Source organism: Mizuhopecten yessoensis, unplaced genomic scaffold, assembly GCF_002113885.1.
Source record: "Mizuhopecten yessoensis strain PY_sf001 unplaced genomic scaffold, ASM211388v2 scaffold4411, whole genome shotgun sequence".
Classification (NCBI taxonomy): domain Eukaryota; kingdom Metazoa; phylum Mollusca; class Bivalvia; order Pectinida; family Pectinidae; genus Mizuhopecten; species Mizuhopecten yessoensis.
The window spans coordinates 543,517-568,266 of record NW_018405533.1 but is presented as its reverse complement, the minus strand read 5'-3'; the positions used below and the strand labels follow the sequence as shown (position 1 = coordinate 568,266).

The 24,750-nt window shown below is 36.4% G+C and overlaps 1 protein-coding gene across 1 annotated transcript in view; it reads right to left on the bottom strand.

Annotated features, from left to right (window-relative positions):
- Positions 1 to 24,750, bottom strand: part of LOC110448978 (BMP-binding endothelial regulator protein-like) — a 115,176-nt gene that overhangs the window by 29,989 nt on the left and 60,437 nt on the right. The window contains exon 4 of the mRNA XM_021495533.1: positions 5,599 to 5,689. Coding sequence (XP_021351208.1) covers positions 5,599 to 5,689 — 91 coding nt within the window. The remainder of the gene's footprint in view (positions 1 to 5,598; positions 5,690 to 24,750) is intronic.

Sequence of the window (24,750 nt, the reverse complement as noted above, 5' to 3'; positions counted from 1 at the left end):
TAAGGTTTCAGCCTATCTGTTTGTCGATTCCATACAGATTACACTGGTTACACATATTTCGTTTCGTTTTAATCAAACTAGCTCAGATGACATATTCACACCAACATGGCGATTCTATCTCATCTTATTCTGCCAGAGGGTCTGGATGGGGGAACGGGTTGTTATGGAATTTCATCTCCGGCTGTTCATGTATATATATAATTTAAAACTGATTACAAATTTAATTTGTGTGGGACTGTTAGAAGCGTATTTAATTAATAGTTGTGTAGGACATGGCCAGAGAATGATATATAGAAAAAACAACTACAAATAAACAAGTTCATTTCCTCTAAAGCCTCATTACTCATGGTTGTAAAAGTAACGTTTACATGCAATAAAGCGCTTGCCAGCCGAAGCTGTCAAAATAATAAGAGATATGTTTTATGGCCATCTTCTTGAAAAATTGTTCAACATCTTATTATATGGTAATATAATAACATTTAACATCCTACACCTAGCAATTAATTGTCTGAGAAAATGCCCGGTAATGAGATAATGATTTGGTATGGGGGTCTCACACGTAACTCAGTGAGCTGTGCGGTATTAGGTTTATTGACAAGATCGTGCTAGTTATTGTAAACGCTTGTGAATTCCCATAGGCAAGCTCGGGCAAACTCGAGAACGATACTGCACTTAAATTAAGACTATTTGTGTTTATTTCGTTCTTCCATTTGTTTATGCATGGTATACTGTAAACATACACAATTTAGCTGTAGTATTGTTTCAGCACTTTTTGTACATAACTTTTATATATACATGTAAATATGATAGCACTAATTCATGGTTTTTTAAGTCGCCATATACTACATTTGTCGAGGGTGCAACAATACATTGTTGTGCTAATCTGTTAAAATTTGATAATGCACTAAAATGTGAGTGCGCTATTTATTTATAAATTTGGTCTTATTTTGTTTAACGTCCTGTAACAACTAATGTCATTTAAGGACGTACCTCAATGAGCGGAGTGTATGCGTGCTTGTGTGTATATGTGATGGAGGCAGGGTATGTTAATGTATTTGCCCCCTTGCGATAGCGCGGATCTGATGCTGACTTAAGAGTGCTACCTTACTGAAATACTATGCCAAATGTAACAGTCTCATAAATCACGAAATGTTGTGGGTTCGATGGTATTTTTATTACGTGTAAATAAAACCCTAGAAAACAAAACATAAAATACATATAGCATACGCCGCAAAGAACGATAACTCTTTACTTACATATATATTGCGATTCAATCAGTTATTCTCGTTTGTACATAATTGAGAGATGTAAATTGTATTTTACATTATACAATTTATAACTAGAAAATGTGGGTCACATTTAACGGGTGAACCAGCTGTTGCCATCACCCTAAATACTGAACTTTAAGCAAGTACCTGCACCATTGTAAGGATTTGGTATGTCCCGGCTTGTTTTAACTGAATTCCATGTTACTTTTGTAAACAACTACAATAACAGTATACAATTGTTTCATGGCTATTTGGGGAACAGTCAAAACTATCATCCCTCGGTAGGGGGAAGCCCTGGGGAACTGTTTGCCCGAGGCCGCTAGGCCAAGGGCAAACAGTTCCACAGGGCTTCCCCCTACCGAGGGATGATAGTTTTGACTGTTCCCCAAATAAACATGAAACAATTGTTTTATTACCAAATAAATATTAGTATCAATGCTGCATGCAATGTTGCCATTGCTTCAACACTGAGTCGCGGTCACCGAAACGCTTGAAGGGGGCTCTCGAGTGGGGATTTCTGCGCATCGAATTCGCGCCGGGTAACAGTTCGCTCTGACCGGGAAAACAGTTTTGACTGTTTCACCCCTACAGCCGAAATTGGACAAAAAACCAGAAACAGTCAAAAATGACTAGTTATAATTTATATAGACTATTGGGTAACAATTAGCTCTAACTACAGTCCCTGCAATGTGTTTAGAAAGGGAAAACAGCTGTTAAAACTGAACTCAATGTAGCTTCTGTAAAACCAACAGATGTTTAAACTGAACTCAATGTAGCTTCTGTAAAATCATCATTTGTTTAAACTGAACTCAATGATAGTTGTGTAAAAACAACAAGTTTTCTGTTATTGAAGCCAGTATAAAGTCCATAAAAACAACAACAGTTGACTGTAACTGAAGCGCAAGTAACGTTTAAAAAGCATCAGAAGTTTACAATGTAAACTCTCCCACACACAGACATTCTGAGTGGAACACACCATTTCTAATTTACAGAGAGCGGGACATTGGTTATGTTTTATTTGTTTAACAGGCGTTTTTGTAATAATGTTTACATTAAATTGCGGTTTAGTTTAGACCTTTGCCTTCCGGTCTCAAATGCCACTTAAATAGTCCAATAAAAACTCAAAAGAAAACGAAATCAATTTATATTTGCACAAAATCAATCATTTAAGCGTTTTGATGAGATAGCGCATCAATCATTTTCAAAGAGTTTGACAGACAAGATGAAACACTAAACCGTCCATGAAAACGCTTGGTAAACAGACTTTTAGAAGACAGATCATCAAAAACATGGCGTTTTATTGAATTGGTGGAACCTCATAATAGATCCATATTCATATATGATAAATTCTTTATAGAGACCACGTTTTTTTTTCCTGTGTCTAATAAATTGAATAATGGTGAATGAAAACGTCAGTTGAAGGGGGCCGTTATTTTAGTCTATAAAAACACCACTGGAATGCTATCAAAGAAACCTAAATATAGAATTTAAAAAAAAAATCCACTACAACACACATACAAACTATTGTACTCAAATACTAATTGTGGAATAAGTATTCGAGAAAAAAAAGCTATATTAATGGTAGTAGTAAGGAGAAGATGACTTTCAAATACAGATACCCCACTCATGAACACACACTATAGCAGATAACACAGACACTCCTGTCGTGATATAGCCCCTGGCAAACAGCCTTGCTTGTCGTACCAAAATCACCAATAGTCAGCCTTGTTTATAGCAAAATATATATTCCTTATCAATAACACTATGACCAAGTCCTTTCTTATTACCATTTATAGAACGGTCCCTCTTATGAACGATCACGAGAACGCATTTTGTCAAATAGTAAACGATCATGTCGCCATCTCACTCTCTTTGTAATCGGGCACAGGAACATTCATTTCTACAGCCACATATAAATATAACACATTTGTTCGTTTACACTTTCCAATATCTAATTTTTGGAATTAGTGTTGAACGTTCTCCCAAGTGAGAAAAAAGGGTTCTGTTTCCCCAGGGACTTTAAGCCTTTAAATTGGTAGTTGTTATTCCTTGCAAAACGTACAGCATTTCGGGTAATCGCAACAACTGGTTAACCCGTTGTCAACATAACTTGACCGGATAGAGTACTGTACTGAGTGTCATCGGCATGGTACTCAGTGAAGTAGCCCTCCAAAGTCGGCAACAGATTCGCGCTACCTAAATGGGGCAAATACAGTAACATACCGCCTCGAACACACATATACGCATGCAAGCATACATTACACACATGAAGACGTTACAGAACCGTTCATTTGTCCTTTCTAATTACCCCTAACATAATTCTTTTAATATTAGGAGGGTTGACAAGACTATTGGCAAGTTTCACGGTCGTCATAAGGATCTGATTTGAAAATATTCTTTTTCCTTGTGCAATATAGGTATGAGTTTCTATGATTTAAGTTGTGTTTGTTGTTGCTGTGGTCCTTAAGACAGAGCATTAAAACAACATCTTTCTACCTAGCGATCACTTAGTCATTATCTTTCTACCTAGCGATCACTTAGTCATTATCTTTCTACCTAGCGATCACTTAGCCATTATCGTTCTAACTAGCTGTCACTTAGCCATAATCTTTCTAACTAACGTTTACTTAGCCATTCTATTTCTACCTAGCGATCACTTAGCCATTATCTTTCTTCCTAGCGATCACTTAGCCATTATCTTTCTAACTAGTGATCACTTAGCCATTTTCTTTCTAACTAGCGATCACTTAGCCATTATCTTTCTAACTAGCAATCACTTAGCCATTATCTTTCTAACTAACGACCACTTAGCCATTATCTTTCTTATAACTGGTCTATTAATTTTCTAAAAACCGATCTTTTAGATAATATTTAGCTTAAAAGCAAGATTTTAGACATTCTCTTTCTTAAAACCGAGATTTTAGCCATTAATTTTCTGATATCGATCATTTACAGAATTTCATTCTTAAAACCGAGATTTTAGACATTTTCTTGCTTAAAACCGAGATTTAAGACAATAATTTTCTGATAGCGATAATTTAGAGAATATCTGTCTTAAAACCGAGATTTTAGACATTTATTTTTCTTACAACCAAATACTGACTACTCCCAACTACTGTACTCGCCCCTTTAGCATTTAAATTTGATTAAGTAAATGCTTAAATGAAGTTCCTGGTAGACATATCTATCAGATAAGAGGACCTGTCCGAGGACCATATGGCACAATGAATGTTTAAAACACGTGGTATAGCATTCTTAAATTGCATGGAAATGTTATGCAAAGTATTCAAAACACATTTTTCAAACTATAAAAATCGTTGTATTTTACAAATTATACTTCTTGAGAGAGGAAACATGTTGCTTACAAATGTCACAAGCTCTGTGTGCGTTGTAAATGTATTAGACACGTTTTACCTTTCAATAAAACGCGTGCTCCGACGAGGGAAACAGGGATTAGTCTTGTACTTACAAATGTTTACAGCAGAGGTCTGTGTATTTACCATGTACTGTTCGTATAACTTACAATTTTCCTTCACAAATATTTGTCTTTATTTACTACCATATCGTCTTGAACGGCACTTGAAGTCATTTGTATACACATATAAAGCGTGTGTTGACAAGATATTCTAAAACTGCAACAAAATCAATCTTAAACTCAATTTCTCCTGTATACTTAAAAGTATTTTAATTAATTAATTAAACTATTGTTTGTTGTTCTGTTTATTTTGTTGTTTTGGGGGTTTTCTTGCCTTTTNGGGGGGGGCACTCTAACGTCTGCCAGCGCTTCGACAACCATTTTCTTGTTTCTTCCAAACTTTGTAAATTTGATGCTGATATTACGTCACAAAGTGGTTGACTCTGCTATTGGACTATCAGTTCTGGAGGTGAACCTTTACCTCAAAGTTTGGAGTAATGTCTGCACGGTTTATATGAAATACTAATTTAAGAATTTAAGGACCTGCTATGAACAAGCGTTGTAATTTTGTGACGTAACAATTAGTTATTAGGCACTTTTACCTTCTGCTGTCTTTCTACGTGTGAGTCGGAACATTTTTGACAGGGGATTAAATACGATTATATAAAATTGTTTGTGAAAAAAAAACCCTGACGAAATATGACTGACGATAGTTTCCAATGTTTTGTTGTGTCAACTTGTTTCGAAAAGGTATGCATTTTATTCTTTAAATAGATATTGCTTGTGGAACTCATAGAACGACACAAATGTGACTGACGACTTTATTCCATATATTAAATATCAATTAAGGTACACAAATAACCGTGAATGATTTTTAATTATTTGAAAATACATGTATCAATTGATTGAACTTACTTTGGCAAACCGGACAGCATTTACCCGGAACCGGAACTGGGTTTGCGCATGGCGCGTAACACTTGGTGGTTGTCCTGGTGGCTACACCGGCCTGTAGTTATAAAGAAACATAATATTTTTATATTACATGTACACTTCCCACTGACTTGAAGAAGGTCTTACGATGCATAAGCCTACTTCATAATTGTACTAAGCGAGTAATATTATCCCCATACCCCCCTTAATATCGCCTTTTCCTCTGTTTAAGCAGCACTAAAGAAAACAATTAAATTTGACCCGCACATTGTAATACTTAAGACTTTGTTTTTTCCTTTCCAGCATTTAAATTGCAACATGTTTATTCCCTGTTATTTTATGTACTCCTACATTATCTACCTTAAACCTTTGTCTACGGTGTGGCTTTGTAAAGTTATTGTGCTGATGCACCGTCGGGATCTATATCTTTAAAATAGCAAACAAAATCCTAACTAAATATTCTTTATAAAAAGTCATCAACAGGGGCTGAGAGAGTGCGATAACTAAACGTAAAGAAAACTGGAACCCCCACCCCAAAAATAAACCCGAAACAAAACAAAACAAAAAAAACGAAAACGATACCCCAGAACTGTTCAGAAGATTTGGTATATTTGTGCAATAAAACATGATATTAAACTATGTCTGTTGATGATAAAATTAAACCTATCACTATACAGTTTCTCGTGTTTCACCAGACTTACGTAGATGTACGTGTAGACAGAAGATCGTCACATTTTGTGAATATTTGACAAACAAACACTTCAATGACCCTGATAGATTATAAACTTAGTCGACTTGGTTTGTTTTAGGGTGTGGTCACACTTAATGACGAAAATATCAGAAGAACATGGATACACGAAGCTATCCACCTTGGTAAGCTTAATAATATATAAACAAAATAAAGAAAGATATCGCCGTTTTTTAAATATCAACAACATATTTAGGTCAGTCAAGCGCTTGCATGACGGCATTCATTTTTAATCCAGAAACGTTTGTTTTTCGTTTTCGTTTCAATATTTAACAAATACCTCTCCTTACAATATTTGTGTTGAGGCAAAACTAAGCTAAGGAATCTTTACATGTATGGCCCTAGCATACAACAGTTACTGGGTTGTATCTAGTCGGCGGTTTTACGTTATAGTAGGTCTACACTATGTGAATGAATTATGTCCATGTCGTCTGGAACGTGATTTCTAACCAGCGAAAACGTGCATCTGAAAATTCCGCAATTTAATCGGTGCAATGGTTTGAACTGATGAAGTTAAACCGACTCTACCTTATCAAACGTGATCTCATTGCAAATCCCGATTGTAGTCTTTGTCTCTTTATGCTCGTTAACTTGAATACTGTATACCTATGTCTTTGTATAAGTATAAGTAGAGCACACATTTATCTGACAGTCTACAATTAATAGTGAAGTATTTTATATTATTGAAAAATTTGCGCTATGGCATCGTAGCATAAGGTAAATATTCGGGACAAATAGCAAACAGACCCAACAATTTAGCTTACCAGTACAGTGTATATAAAGATATAGTCAATGAGCAATTGTGTTCACTGAAATAATAAGCAAAACTGAGGCAGTTGAATTATTTTTGATACAAATGTGTTCACTGTCTTCAGGTCAACGAACTAAACAGAAGTTATGTTATAAAGTTCAGTAAAAATGCATTCTTTCATTATTTCTTGTTTTTCCGATACATGTAATTACCAGCAGGTGCTCGTCTTTTTCATTGCCCGTTGGATCATTAGATATGTAAAGGTTGAAAGTCTTAGATATGACATATACGGGTAAGCATGTTTATGACTTGACTGCCAACGTCGGAATTTTATTGAGATAAGATAACCGGTCAAACATCTGTGATATATATGTACCGGTTTAATTAGAGGGAAACACTACAAGATTTATGAATCGACTGGGGACTAAAACCCATTCTGTCTGCATTCCTCTTGTTAGTCCACTGCGCTGGATATAGTAAGTGTGTTGCCCACGTAATTTTACCGAGATTTCCCGCTGATATAGGAATACATTTACAGATCGTGTACTCAACGAAAACAGAAAATTATTCTTCAACAAACGATGGAATGTTAGAAAATATCAATGTGTACGTTGTCAACGACGCCGCCTCCGCATAGAAACCGGAAATGCCTCAATCGTCGCCTATCTATCGATTCTATTTAAGCTTTTAAAAATGACCATCATGACTTCCGTCTGGCAAAACATGCACCGCTGTAACGCTCGGTCTTCTCCATCACACCGGTATCTGTCCGATATCTCACCCATCGGGCGTCGTTCCCGCAGTCGGTACCCCGCCAGCCGGGCGTCTACCCCGACGTACTCGCTCATCCGGGCGTCGATCTCATTCACACACTAAGGTACAAACCGGACGTTTAACCCCCGATAAACTAACTCTTTTGAGGACCGGAGCCAGTACACACACCCAACCGTCGGGCGTCGCTCTCAGGCGCACCTTGCCGGCCGTCTTACGTATTCTCGATTCCTATGTAACTCTTGCCTTTCGCTAGACCAAATGTCAAAAACCTGATAAACTAAACTCCGATTTCACGTAGTTATTTGCCATCTTATGATCATTTTAAAATTTCTTAAATATATGATATGAACGTCCGTACCGCTTAACAAACTTGGAAAAGAAAAACCCCATTTTACCCATTTTTGTTAACGACCATCTTAACAAATAGTTTCGAACAACAAAGACCCTATTTTTTCATCTTCTAAAATTCGTTTGCTTACAGTTTAATCATAAGAAAACAAAATATTTAACAAAAATATGATTAAAGTATAACACGGGTTATCACACTCTGCAAACAAAAGATCGATCAAACCCAGGGATAAATTAAAGTTGACCTGTTAATCTTAAACCCATCGTTAAATTAACACGAGCGATATGTGGCGGTATAAACAGACAACCGTATCATAACCTAAAGTCAACTTTCACTTAAGTCCTTGCTATCCATCCAAATTCAACTGAGACCCTGATCAAATCCATCGAAGTATTGTCAACTTCGTTAACAATTGACTATAAAGATATTAAAAGACAATTATAACATTGCCTTCATTACACACTGGCCTGTTGTTATTTGAGTTCATATAAAAAAATAAAAAAATAAAATAGAATCTCAGAAAGAAAACAAATCATAAAGTTAAGATAAATTGATATTTTTATTGAAAACTGACCAGGACGTGGTAGTCGAGGTCAAAAACAAACATGGCTCTCTAGCGGTTTATCTCTGTGTATGAATTGAACTTACAGTTTTATCGAAGATAAATATTTAAACATGATCACCGCATTCCAACATTGATCGTAACTGTGTGTTCGCACGCGCCAAGCAAAGCCGACTATCGTAGTATCTCTAAGAAATCACCACTCCCAATACCCCTTCAACCATATAACAATTAAAATGCAGCTTGTATGGTTATACCTCGTCATATCAGACAGACAAAAGAGTCAAACCTAGCGAACGAGACAAAATACATATATCTCCAATTTATCAGAACACACTCTCTATCAATATACTGAGTACCCCGTAGTCGAGCGACCCATAAAGTTTACTACAATTTCGCAACATTTTTCGTCACTAAAAGTACTTAAACCAAGGAGCTCCTTCGGTATATCGAATGTTTATTATATTTAGACAAGAAGCATCTACAAATAACGCCCATTCGTTGCTCTATTTAGACAAACATTTTGTTGACGCATCAACTTTACAATGAAAACATTTTAAACAGAGAGTTCCTTTTAGTAAGTACATCATCTAGTCATGCAGCAAACGACGAAGATATCCTGATTTGTTCGGGAGGGTTGGAGGTAGAAAGTGGGGCAATGGATGGGTGGGGTAACAGTGAAGTCTGGCGAGTTTCTTTATGAAAATAAGTTATTAATGTGACAAAGAATTGGATATAAAGAAAAAGAAACCAACGGTGGCGTCCCCTTATAAAACCATCCCATTCTGACAGCAGTAACTGCAAATATAGTATTTAATTACTTTTATAAATATTCAGAAATTAAAGGATACTCTAGGTTTTAAAGTTTTAATGGTTTGACGATCAATATCAGTAGATTGGGTAACTTTTGGAGACATTACGGTTTTCTAGACTAGCAGCAATGCATTACTATGTAATCTTAAGCCGCCAGTGCGATTGCGCCTGTTTTTACGTCTGGTAATTAGTCCGAAACTGTGGCTATAAACTCGCATCTATTATCGTTAGTTTGTTAGAAACTGTGGCTATAAACTAGAATCTACTATCTTTTGTTGCGTAGAATTTAACCAATAAACACGATACGGTTTCAAACGTAACTACCGATAGATAATTTTTATGAAATTAGCATGTCTGCCGGTGTATCGCTGACGAAATTTAAAGTGAAATAGACAACCTGCCAAGTGAGGAATTTTCTAATTTGTCGACATACTGACATTTTTCTACACCTGGCCGCAGTTTCATAAAAGTTCCTTAAGAAAATTCATAAAATTATTAGAGTTAAGAGATTAAGGTTAAGAAAATTTCTTTAATTTCAATAAAATTTTACTATAGATACTTATGGATATTCCTTCCGTTAAGAAATATTCATGAACCTGGCCATGCTGTTTAATTTCCATTATGTGTATGTTGTAAAATTGTACCAAAGAGCAATGATAATATGATATTATAATTTTTAAAATAAACATCTGCCAATCGTTTTGAAATGTAATGATAACGAGACACATGTAGGTAGACGGGTGACATAGTGGATGGCGCACTCGCTTTCAGCAAGACGGGCGGGATTCGATTCCTTAGTATAAACCATATTTTATTTCGTAAATTTGCAATTACCATATACAGGACATTTAATTATTACATACATGAAATTGGATCCAGAAACAAGTTTTTAAACTTATATCAATCTGATTCCTTAATCGGATGTGAACTGCCAGATCAGGTAGGTTTTCTCCGGGTACTCCGGTTTCCTCCTACAATAAGACTCTATGCACTCTTCCAACAAAAGTGATAGATTTAAGTTAAAAATCTGTACCATGATCGTTGTAAAATGATGAAAGTTCATATTTTGATAAAGAGATTACATAAACGAGGGAGTATGAATATTACGGTCAAATAATGACGTGTTTACTTAATACATTGGCTATAAACAAATGTTGATAGAAGCACCGATAATGTTCCTCATAAGACGTTTAATGTTTATAATGGATATAAAATTGGCATTTTCCATGGTTTTCGGGGGAAATAATAATGAGCTTGCCGGATGCTGTACTATGGTGTAGGAAGTTATTGGGTAAGCATAGGAAACACAATATCAATGGTCTTTATCATTTTTTTCGCGGTGTGTTGAGCCACCTTAAAACACAGAAATGAAAACGCATTAAACCGTCCATTACGCTGTCTAGTCGTTTTATTCAGGACGATAACATTAATTTAATACTGCATAGCATTTGCATCTTATCTAATAATATGTTTATAAATATCTATAAAATTTCAAAAATAGCTTCGTTCACATGACTTTATATTTTAACATACTGTGCAAATCAAAGGAAAATTACTTTCTGTTCTATTATGCTTTTTTTGCTGATTTTAAAAATATTTTTTCTACATTACTATCAGTTTTAGTTATAAACTATATTTTATTTTATATTAATATTATTCTCATAGTAGGCCTACATATTTGATATTTAAGCCTGATTCATGATTTCAATAATAAAGTTCCATTTTTTTTTTATACATATTACTGTGGTGATGGATTTTTAAGACATAGAGTTGATTTAATATCACAATAATAAAATTTAAACTATTTTGTAAGTATTGCATTAGTGTGAAGTCGTTCAAACACATTTATCAATTAAGTATGATGATATTCCTATTCAATTGCGTCGCGTTTGACAGAAGATATCTATTTTAGTTTGCAAACTGCGAGGAAGATAAATTGTATATACTTTTAATAATTTTTGTTCATTAGCTTATTTATTATTTCTTGGAACCTTAACTTGAGTTCCGAATATTGAACGGAAATAAAACTAAAAGCCAAGGAAAACTCTAAATGGATACAAGATATTTAAATGCACCGGAGGGATAACAAAACAAAAGGAACGACACTTTAAATCCCAAAAATAAAAATATCTTGTACCTTGTAGTAAATAACAAAAAATCCATATCAACGGAATTCAGCAGGTATAATAATCTATCAAAATGTCATTTGGAAAGAAACATATTTCATCTTATATCAGTGAATTTTTATCAGTAAAACTTCCTTTTCAGGAGAAAACGACTCAACTGACCTTTGACCCCACTACGATTGGTTCATGAAATTGACATTTGACCTGTTGACCCTTTGACAGTTGCTCTAGTGACATGTTCCGTGTGCCGCGGAACCATTGTAATCAGGAGAGAAATTGACAACGGTTGATGTATGGTGATCATTAGCAGTCGCGACAACAGAGATTTACCTCGTCCAAAACAAAGATACATCCCCGCGTTCATGTAGCAGGGTCGGGTTGTCTGATGTCGATTGCATCCGGGCAATTTACATCACCGTGCGTCGGGTTGAATCAATGTTTGTTTTCGTTCACTCTATGCTGACTTGCAGCTAGCCCTACCACCAGGCGAATAACCTTGTCAGACATGGAATGGCTGCGATTGTAACTAATTTCACTTCCACCAGACTGCAGACTTGTATTTTTGGTCTACCATCAAACCAAAGACAAACCTTCATTCGTGATTTCGTATATAAGCTCGCCATAACTACCACCAAAATGACGACATGCATTAGTCCGTTCTACATATCGTCAGACTACAGACATATTAGTCGGCCCTAATTACCGTCAAACTTGGGACATATTAGTCCGACCTAGGTACCGTCAAACTAGGGACATGTTAGTCCGCCCTAGGTACCGTCAGACTACAGACATTTTAGTCCTAGGTATCGTCAGACTACAGACATATTAGTCCGCCCTAATTACCGTCAAACTAGGGACATATTAGTCCGACCTAGGTACCGTCAAACTAGGGACATGTTAGTCCGCCCTAGGTACCGTCAGACTACAGACATTTTAGTCCTAGGTACCGTCATACTACAGACATATTAGTCCGCCCTAGGTATTGTTATACAACAGACATATTAGTCCGACCTAGGTACCGTCAAACTAGGGACATGTTAGTCCGCCCTAGATACCGTCACACTACAGACATTTTAGTCCTAGGTAGCGTCATACTACAGACATATTAGTCCGTCTTAGGTACCGTCAGACTACAGACATATTAGTCCGACCTAGGTACCGTCAGACTACAGACATATTAGTCCGACCTAGGTATCGTCAGACTAGGGACATATTAGTCCGCCCTAGGTACCGTCAGACTTGAGCCATATTAGTCCGTCTTGGGTACCGTCAGACTTAAGACATATTAGTCCGCCCTATTTTACCATTTTACATTCCATCGCACACACAAACCAAATATTCGGATTATCTAGGTTTCACTGGTAAATAATCTAGCAGCATTCTTCTAGTTCCTTAGTCGCTATCACCGAATTCATCAACCTCTACTTTTCGACAGTGCACATAGCATTGACGTTATTCATCTGAAATCGATCATATTTCGTCAGTGAGATTGACACATCTGTGTACTTTAAAGAAATAGATTACTTATCAGAAACATATTGAAATTCACCGGTGTCATTAAGAAATATATATATATATATCTAAAGCTTTAAAAGTACACACGTCAATTTCCTGTTCTAGGCGGTTATACCTTATATACATTTAATGTAATACGTGTAATTGTTTTAAAATTAATGAGAACCTCCCCGGCATGAACATACAGTAGCTTTGATAAATCATTTTTGAAATAAAAACCTTACCTTGCGGGACTTTTATGAAAGAATATAAAAATAAATCCATTTAACGGATAAAAAATCCACAAAGTAATTTGAGTGATTCGAACACTGAACCTATATACTATCGCCCTAACCAATCACGCTACAGTTATATAATAAAACCCCATAAATTAAGGGGAGGTTACTCTATGCACAAAAATGTGCGATGGAACTCTTTAGCGATTCTTCTCTTAAGTATATTTACAAAAACTTTGCATCCATTTATATCCGAACAGTCTATTTAGAAAATTTGCTTATTTATCATTAATAGACTTATCATCGGTAAATATTTTCAAATTGTTAAAGTACATAATTTTGTTTCTATGTTAAAGGCCCTTCTACACAAGAAGGTATTTGTTTGGCCTAAAACGTCAAAAAGAAAATAGAAAGACATTACACACATATTGGTCTAGTTTACTTTTGTTTAACGTCCTATTAACAGCTATGGGCGTTCAATGACGTGCCTCCATGTGTAAAGTGTATGCGTGCTTGCGTGTGTGTACATATGCAGGAGACAGGGTATGTTTGTGTGCTTGACTCCTTGTGATAGCGCGGAGCTGATGCCGACTTTATAGTGCTATCTAACTGAAATGCCATGCCGAAAGCACCAAGCACAGCATTCCGCCCAGTCACATTATACTGACAACGAGTGAACCAGTTGTTGCCATTCCCCTAAATGCTGAACGTTAAGCTGGGCGAATGATCAATAGTAAGGCCAAAAGTGAGGTGTTGCCAAGCAAGGCGCTAGGAAATAAAAGGAAGTTAGAAGTAGAAATAAAGATAAAGATCCCAAATATTGCAATGGGTGCAGCAGATTTTTTTTTTGGACGCTTTTGTGTCCCCAATTTGAGGACACCAAAGCAAATCCACAATTTTGAAGGGGTTCCCATATTAGTCGCCTCATACGATACGTGCAGCGGGTCACAGCAGATGCATTCTTTTCCTGATCCCCGATCTGCAGGGGTGTTACACACATAAACAACAACCAGTATAACATTCATTGTAGTAAAAGTGCGATCTTATTATTAAGGAAAAATATCAATCTCATGTTTCCAGATTTAGGTTTACATTTTTTTTCTAAGATTGTAGGATAGGTGATGCCAGCTTAAATCACTTCTCCTCGGTAGATTTAATAATAAAAATCATTGAAAATTATCAACAAATATACCCGTCTTCATATGACTTGATAGCTATTGTAAGGACGTTAAACCCCAAACACAACCAAGCAATCAACAAATAAAGCGAAACGAAAATGCGGCTGGACTAGTTTATATATGTTTTATATAAATGTGCGCTAATGGATTTGCTGAAAATTTTATTTGAAATAAAGTGGAATCAATGTTCATTAAATTGGGACCCCTCGCGACTAAACCATTAATTATGTATGACCAATCGTAATGAACGTCAAAGGCAAACAAACTTTTAAAACATTGAAAAAAATCTTCGACATTCCCATGGCTACTATGTTACCTTTCAATAATCGTACCTGAAGTCATTTAAGTTGTTAGAAGTGTTTCGGTAAAATGATGGGAAAATTTGGTTTACATCCCGACAAGTGTAGTAGTACATTCCTTTCCTCGTCCAATTCGACGAAAGATCAAAGGATTTTAGCGTTACTGGAGATAATTGATCCAAATTAGAACCCATTTCCCCTCTTTCAGCTTTCACTTGGCTATGTAATACGTTATTTTTAGACACAATGACCCCTACGTGGCACACGCTGAATTCTAAAGGAAATACGGCAAGGTTACTGGAAGGTCAATCTCTACGTCAACGTTGCATCACCATGGCAACATCAAAATGATTCTTTTAGTGCAATGACCTAATAAAAATGTTATTTTTTAGTTCAAATATTATTTATTGGGAAATAACGTCGTATATTACATGTATATATGAATGAGTTCTCAGGTAGGGAATTCCGGTTGCTAACAATTCGTTGAGTAAATGAGTATTTCCATAAGTCCAGTCTGCTCCTTGATTTATCCAGACTGAGTGAATGTCCTCGAGTCCCTGTGATGCTGTTGTATCATAGACTCCCCTCTATATTTTGAACACTTCTATCATGTCTCCCCTATTACGGCTATAGAATAACGACGGGAGTTGAGACGACGAAATCGTTCCTCGTATGAAACATCACTCTCCGTAGGACACTGTCTAGTAGTTCGATACCCTGTTGTTTGTACGTTTACTGTGACGTTAAATAACAATTCTTCTATCTGGTATTCTACAGTATGTAGTTATTATCAATTCCTGTGTTTTTTCTGAATACATTTGTAGTAATGTTTAAATAGCACTACTGCGGACACAAACAGAAATTCAAAGTAATCGTTAGACCATGTCCCTCTACACAGCCAGTTCCGTGATGTTATTTACGATTTAAAACAAATCTGTCACGCGTTTTCACAGAACATGGATATTTAAATGAAAGGCCGGGAATATCATTTTTATAATGTTTTGATAATCGTGTGAATTGTATTGACAATGTTAAAGGACATCGACAAGCAGACAGCATTCTGTGTTTTAAACGACGAGACGAAATTTTGTCAAGTCATGAGCATGGTTTATTGCCGTTTTGTCTCTCACTACGTTATGTAATTATGTTAAGTTTGAGTTAAAGGCTTTAAAAGATAATCATCACTTTTGGCACGCGAGCGCGCGCTATCCAGGTACATCATAATTTGTATACGTTAGGTCAAAAACGCATGGCAGCATTACACAGCAAAAACAGACACGGAATCAAAATACAGCTACGTATTGTTTCAAAAACCTACAACATGCTTCTTGTCTTATGTGTGTTTGTTAACAGGAATGTAAATATGAATTTTATCTTAAACGTGTTCTGTTCAAGCCAACATTACTATTTGAGTAGGCTTTTAAACTGAAAATCGAACGCGGAAACCAAACGCGAAATATGATTACAGATAATTTACAAACCAACAGGACAGTCTACATTAAGATTCGCACGGTTCCTTATACAGCACCGGGATTGTAAACACATCATTAAATTTCACTTAGATGTGTATTGAACTGCTGGGAAAATATCATTAAATTATATTATATTTTCTACTAATTATCATCCATTACTTATCTATTTTAAGAAAACCAATAGAACTGTTTCTGTATAATATAACCAATGCATTTTATATAATTTTTGAATTTTCGTTAACAGGAGAAATATACCAACAATTTTTCCTCCATGTAAAAGAAAAATCTACAAACTGCAAACGTTGCTATAGTTGATATATAGATTTAAGTTTAAAATAATTCCTAGTTAATTTTCGACTTACAAGGGGTGTTATAGGGTCTTTTATTACTTTAATTTATGACACAAACTACTCTGTTTGTCTTTGTTTATGCTGCATGTTTCTTAGTCAGTGAATAATGTAAGCCCAGAAGGTGCATTGCTTAAAAAGAAAAGGAAATACAAAATACATTTTTTTTTATCCGCATGCAGGAATTTTTTATAGAACAAAAATCGCCGCTTTTATTAATTCATTTGTTGATTATAGTGTGTATGATAATTTACATATTACACTGTGATATATCCTTATGTCACTTAAAATACTATCATTTAATTAACTAACCAAGTCCGATCTATCAAATGTAAAAAAAAAAAATGTTTTTGTGTGTGGAATTCTTCAGAAAAAAAGATTGATAGCATAGCAAGGTTGCATATGTCCTTTAGGTTGATGAAATTTCCATTTAAGTTACTAAAATTTTAAAATGCATAACTAACATGAAAAACCTGTTCAGGTAAAAACTGGTGACGACAGGGACGACTAATTAAGTTTTAACGTAGCGGGGAGTAACGTGGAGAGACACGTGACCTAAATAACTAATTTAACCCTGTAACTGGAGTGGAATTTTAAACTTGAATTAAATTCCCGGATACCTAATGCCTCGCCGCACGCAGGTGTTTTAACGGCTTGTTTTATATAAAACGTGCGCTGAACCCGATGTGCCAATGAAAGTCCACAGTTGATCTATTACATTGCGGAAATGTATTTATTTAAAGATATCACATGAAAATATTGACATCAGATCAAATTAAGGTCCCCCACATATAAAGATTTAAATTATTTTATACAGAATGACAAATTGCAGTCTTGTCCTAGTCCAATTATAGAATTATAGAATTATAATAGAATAACGTAGGTAGGTTATTTGTATTGTAACGACCTGCTTTGTTCTCGGGAATGTGCCGTTTCAATATTGGGTTAATTATTTAGCTAGTAATGCCCTTAGTTTAAAAAGAAAATAGTTTTCTCTCAGTGCACAGTTAAATCTCGTTATTACGACAAAGCTATACAGTTAAATCCCGTTATTACGACAAAGCTATACAGTTAAGTCTCGTTATTACGACAAAGCTATACAGTTAAATCTCGTTATTACGACAACGTTATACAGTTAAATCTCGTTATTACGACAAAACTATACAGTTAAATCTCGTTATTACGACAAAGCTAACAGTTAAATCTCATTATTACGAAAAGGCTATTCAGTTAAGTCTCGCTATTACGACAAAGCTATACAGTTAAATCTCGTTATTACGACAACGCTATACAGTTAAATCTCGTTATTTCGACAAAGCTATACAGTTAAATCTCGTTATTACGACAAAGCTATACAGTTAAATCTCGTTATTACGACAAAGCTAACATTTAAATCTCATTATTACGAAAAGGCTATTCAGTTAAGTCTCGCTATTACGACAAATTTATACTGTTAAATCTCATTATTTCATGCACAACCCAATATATCGTTATAACGACCACAGTATAGTGTAAAATATCATTATTTCGACCAAGGTACATGTATATAGTTATATCTCTTTCTTTCAGCCGAATCTCGTAATCATGACCCCCATGCGAAGGTTATCTCGTTATTACGAATTAAATCCTCGTGTTACGGTACCGGTCCTAATATACATTTAAATCTCGTTATTTCGACTCTAGTATTCAGTTTAATCTCGTTGTAGTACGACTCCATAATATAGTTTACCCTCGTTTTTACGACACCGGAATAAGTTAAATTTTGCTATTATGATAAAATATTACAAAATCTCGTTGAACGAAAGTTCCAAATAAAAGTATTACTGTATATCTCAATACATAAACATACATTATTAATAAATAGCAATCTCACATCCACTGATCGTTTTTATTGTATATGTAATGGTTCCAGTCTGCCCAGTCCCGTAAAAAGGCAGCAATAAAAGGGGGGTAAATATATATTCAACATGCAGGGACAATAGAGATCTCGTACAATAAGAATGTGAGAAATACGATATTAGGTTAGCTGTGGGGGAACAGAGGATTATTATAATAAAATAATTCTCGCTCGTAAATCTCCCGGAATGATGGCTTTGAGAAGCTGTGTTATACTGACATACACAACCCGATATGTCGACGATAAGATCGGGAGGCGAGGCGTACCCCTGTCAACCACCGGGTCACAATTTCAATTAGTCCGCTATCTAAAACTACCCGATCACGATAACAGGGCATACTTGGTATATATGATACTTTATCTTCTGGGGGTCAAGGGGGATCACGGATATGTTTTTCGCAATTTTTGAGTTATTTCTTTTGTTTTTGTTCAGTTTAAAGATACGCGAATTAAAGGCCTGGTATTTTTAATATTTTAAAGTTTTAAAAACTCATTAATTAAGATGTGGTGAATACAGTTGTATTTGGTTTCGTTTGGTTTCGTTTGGTATCGTGATACACTCGTACTACCAGTTGATTCGGGCATCAGGCCATTTATCGTTTACAATTTACCAAGTATCACTGTTTAATTAATCTTTGCTGATGTCACTGTCGACCTATATAAATTACAACTGGTGTTTATTGAGAAATAGTTCTATTTGCTGAGACAGTGTTCGGAAAGTATGTAAGTCGTGCAGCAAAACGTTATGAAAGTGTTATTGATATTAGTCACACATAGTGGAAACGGTATTTTCAATTCCCAGACGCTAGCTCTAAAATTATATTTCGGATAAATAATCATGGACTTCCGGTTTGTTACTCTGCCTTATTAACTTCCGGAATCTGGATTGTAACTGCTATATGCGTAAACGAGACAAAATATCAAGTATATGCACAGCATTTCCCTGAAATTTGAAGGTCGGAAAATAAGTCTAATAGATTTGTCCCTTCAAACCCAAGAGTCAACACTCATTTTGGGGAGTCAAACACATACCATAAAGGGTCTTCTGTACAGCCCTGCTTAAGTCTATTTAACTGGGGTAAACAGCAGATACCGCGTTTAGTGTGCTCCTCACTACAGCAATACGTACTATACACTTTACTACATCAGTCAACAACCTATCAGTATTGCATGGACAAGGTTAATGTAGGCAAAAACTTTGTTATATCATTTCTGGTAGTTAATTTCAACTTATATACATATCAAGAATAGATGCCCGGGTGGCGCAGTGAATAACGCACTCACATTTCGCAAAGCCGGCCGGGGTTCGATTCCCCGATCAGTCGTGAAAATGTTTTGGATCACCTGCCCGACCACGTGGGGTTTCCTCCCGCATTAACATCCGAATCTTTAAAAGAAATAAAGCTTTTAAGATCTATAAGGCGTGTCTTATATGCTCCTCGCGTACCATTCTCACCAGAGATGATGTGAGTACCTAATTAAGGGGAGTTGTCCCCTTGTGTACCTCTCTCACCAAAGATGATGTGATTTACTAATTAAGGAGAGTTGTCCCCTTGTGTACCTCTCTCACCAAAGATGATGTGAGTACCTAATTGAGGGGAGTTGTCCCCATGTGTACCTCTCTCACCAGAGATGATGTGATTTACTAATTAGGAGAGTTGTCCCCTTGTGTACCTCTCTCTCACCAAAGATGATGTGAGTACCTAATTGAGGGGAGTTGTCCCCATGTGTACCACTCTCACCAGATATGATGTGAGTACCTAATTGAGGGCAGTTGTCCCCATGTGTACCTCTCTCGCCTGAGATGATGTGAGTACCTAATTGAGGGGAGTTGTCCCCATGTGTACCTCTCTCACCAGAGATGATGTGAGTACCTAATTGAGGGGAGTTGTCCCCTTGTGTACAACTCTCACCAAAGATGATGTGAGTACCTAATTAAGGGGAGTTGTCCACATGTGTACCTTTCTCACCAGAGATGATGTGAGTACCTAATTGAGGGGAGTTGTCCCCATGTGTACCTCTCTCACCTGAGATGATGTGAGTACCTAATTAAGGGGAGTTGTCCCCATGTGTACCTCTGTCACCAGATATGATGTGAGTACCTAATTAAGGGGAGTTGTCCCCTTGTGTACAACTCTCACCAAAGATGATGTGAGTGCCTAATTGAGAGGAGTTCTCCCCATGTGTACCTCACTCATCTAAGATGATGTGAGTACCTAATTGAGGGGAGTTGTCCCTATGTGTACCTCTCTCACCAGAGATGATGTGAGTACCTAATTGAGGGGAGTTGTCCCCTTATGAACCTCTCTCACCAGATATGATGGCAGTACCTAAGTAAGGGGAGTTGCCCCCTTATGTACCACTCTCACCAGAGATGATGTGAGTACCTAATTGATGGGAGTTGTCCCTATGTGTACCTCTCTCACCAAAGATGATGTGAGTACCTAATTCAGGGGAGTTGTCCCCATGTGTACCTCTCTCACCAAAGATGATGTGAGTACCTAATTCAGGGGAGTTATCCCCATGTGTACCTCTGTCACCAGAGATGATGTGAGTACCTAATTAAGGGGAGTTGTCCCCATGTGTACCTCTGTCACGGACCAATGGATTCTGTGAGTATGCCTAGTTGAGGGAGTTGTCCCCTTGTGTACCTCTCTGACGGACCTGAGTAACACCTAGTTGAGGGGAGCTTGGGTATCGTTTTCTGCTTGTTTTGTTATCTCACTAGCTAATTATCAGGCGACACTTCCTCGCGGTTTAAATCGTCATTCGATTTGTGATTTCATGTAGAAAACGTGAAAAACCTGATACTTTCGTTATCACTATAGGCCGTGTATTTAAACTGTTACGGCAACTATTCAATGTGAATTGTTATATCTTTTCCTGTGCGAATTTTCGTTCCAGTTTAAAACTAAGATGTTAGCATTTCGTCCAAGCGGAAAAAGTAAAAAAATGATTCAGTAGGCGTCTGTATGTATACAAATCAAATCAGCTATAACGTTATAATGGAATTATCAATCTGATATTATATTCTTCGCACTGTTGTAGGACTAGATTATCCGTTCGGCGAATTAATTTCCGTTTTGATATTTACACCCGGAAACAAAAGTAAAATTCATACGCCTATCACTAGTGTCATCCCGCTCTTATTTCGACATTTTTAGTGACTCATCACGTGTTTGTTTTCAAATTCGATATATTGGTATCATTAAGAGTTTACTCGAATTCCAAAACAGAAGATATATCAGGGTAAAGGATTGGTCTCCGATTGTTCGGAATATCCTCGGGTTTCTCCTGCACATTCTTGCCGAGAATGGTTGATGATGTATCTTCACCGTATACTTCCATATATAGACAAGAACGTATAAACATGGTATATATGTATATATGAAAAAATACATCCGCTACGTGTATATTTAGTTGTTTAAGGTATTATTCCTATATCATGTTTAATTAAATGATGGCTGAAAAGCATTTCATTTGCAGAAATTCATCTAATTTTTATTTCTCTAACGACGAATACAGTTGAATTTCAAAGCAATAATTGCTATGTGAGTTGTTTTAACAAATAGTTAAAAATAATTTTTGGAATGTCTGCAGTATATATGGTAATATAAGCAGAGAAGCATAGTCATAGCGACAGTGCGGACAACAGAATTGTGTAGGGATCAGTGTCAGTATTGGTTCATGCTGTCGTTATCTCTTTATAGAAATGTATTTGTAAGAATATCAACAACAAAAACGTACTAAATTGATTGTAATTATAATATAAACTCTTTATTTTCATTAGGATACGTAATACAATAATCTACCCTAATCGACAGAAAGTTTGGCTGGAGCTCTGACGTAATATACCAGGTTACTTTTGATATTCAAGTAGTAGATCTTGATTGTTACAAGACTCGGCTACACACCTGTCTCGTCTAAACGATCTAGACTTACTGGTGACAGAAAATTTAAGCGAGCTGACCAGTGGTCAATTGACCATTAGATTGCAATGATCCAGACAGATTAACGGCCATTATCTCTATACTTATAACTATTATATCTCAATAAAATTACGTCATTTATTTAGTACTAACGAGAACCGATAATTACCCGTTGACATGCGCCGCACGACCTCTATGATAAGTATCTATATCCGGTGTCAAAGAATAGTTAGCTTGCAGCTGCTATCTTACAGGCTCCGGTCTATAATCATTGATGTCATCGCTTTGTTGATACCAGTAGATGCATGGATATTACATAGAATTATGTCCAGTAGTGTTTGGATATGTGTACGTACATTGTGAATTCCTGTCTTGTACATGCACGTATGCATTCACTCATGATAATAATTCTACCTGAGGAAGAGAACCCTAGCGCTCTTTGTTTTTTTCAAACTTAGAAGAGTTCCAATTTATTCAGCTTGTTTCTGACTACAGTTGTTAGCCCATTTACTACCGGATATACCCTTTTCTTTTCTCACACGAACATCTCCGCTTCGGCCGGATTCAAGTCACCGATGTCTTGCTTATACAACAGCGAGCTTATAAAGTGCTTTACTTATCATGACACTTTTTATATGTAATATTTTTAGTAGCAACACTGGACAATCACGTGACACGTTTGAAGCAGTCATATATCTATCTGAAAGAGAACTCATTAAAATATTCCCTTTATATTATGAATCTAACTAAACTTTAACATGAGGACCCTGGTTCTCGTGTAAAACGTCTAGGGTAATCGCTATGGCGCCACCTGGAGTCCTACCTGTGTGCTAATTGTCGAGACGCCACCTGGCGGACAAATAAAAAAAAATGACGGGTTTCCGGAATGTCGTGAATGTGTGGAGATGGCGACAGATGAATTCAGACGAGTTAGCGAATTATAGTTTAGCCTTTTGGCACACAGGTAAAGTCCGATCTTTATCTCTCGTGCTCCATGTAATCTACAGGTATATCGAGGTAGCGAGATCCTTATCGGCCGATCGGGCGACATATCCTACTGCGCTGCGTCGTGGTCGGGTGACCGTCGGCTATGTTTGGACGAACACGTTACTTATCTTAGGAAATTAGCATGTTGACAGATTTTTTTTTCTATTTGTATTTCCGTGTGTGTATACGTCTAGTCGACAGACTTAGGTCTTTGTGACGAGATTAAGGTAAAGGGTTATTGCGACGAATGAAAGAATATGGTCACGTACAATATACAAGCATTAAATATACACATTTACTTATGAATATAAATCCTACGTTTTAAAGCTTACTACAAATGGTTCAATAAAAAAAAAATACATAGTAAGCGCGTTTTTTTTGAATGGATACGCGAAGTGGATGCTATAAATTTCAAATTTATCTTTTTTCAAAAGTACATGCACCCTCACAGGGGATATTATATATACAAAATACATGTATGGGCTGCACAAGACAAAGAAAAGCTACGTTAAGTCGATGTTGAGATTATTAATATCGTAAAAATGATGGCATGCATTTTCCTGAATGGATTTAGAAAAAAAATCCCCAAAATAATAATAAAAAAATATATGCTACAAATTCTATGTAACTAGCTGCATTGAGTGGCCATATTCTATAACCTGTCTGGAATAGGAGCAGTTAATACCGGTACATAAGATGTAGACAGTTAATACCGGTACATAAGATGTAGACAGTTAATTAAAACCCTAAGAGAGGTTCCTTTATGTAAAGGTAAACATAGAAGTTCCACATTACGTCGCTTACTCAACTAAGATAATTATATAAAACAGAAGAATGGATATCTCATGGAAGTTAGTTAGCTTTCTACATATGACCCAAAATGTAATAAATATATATTTATATTTATCAATGTTACGAGATATCACTGATGGTTGTTGCGACACACAGATGTGTGTGTGTGTGTGTGGTCGTGTGTAAAGGGGCGGGGCATAGTATGGTAATACACAGTGGCCTGAGTGGCCCGTGTCCCACGGGTAGTGCGTGATTTACCTGAGGTTTCAGGTGAGCTGTACAAGGCGTACAGGTGTAGTGTCATTCGAGCTGTGGCAGCCAGTGTATACGCTTGTGCACCCCCCCCCCCCCCCCAAAAAAAATCCCCTTTCACTTATATTGGT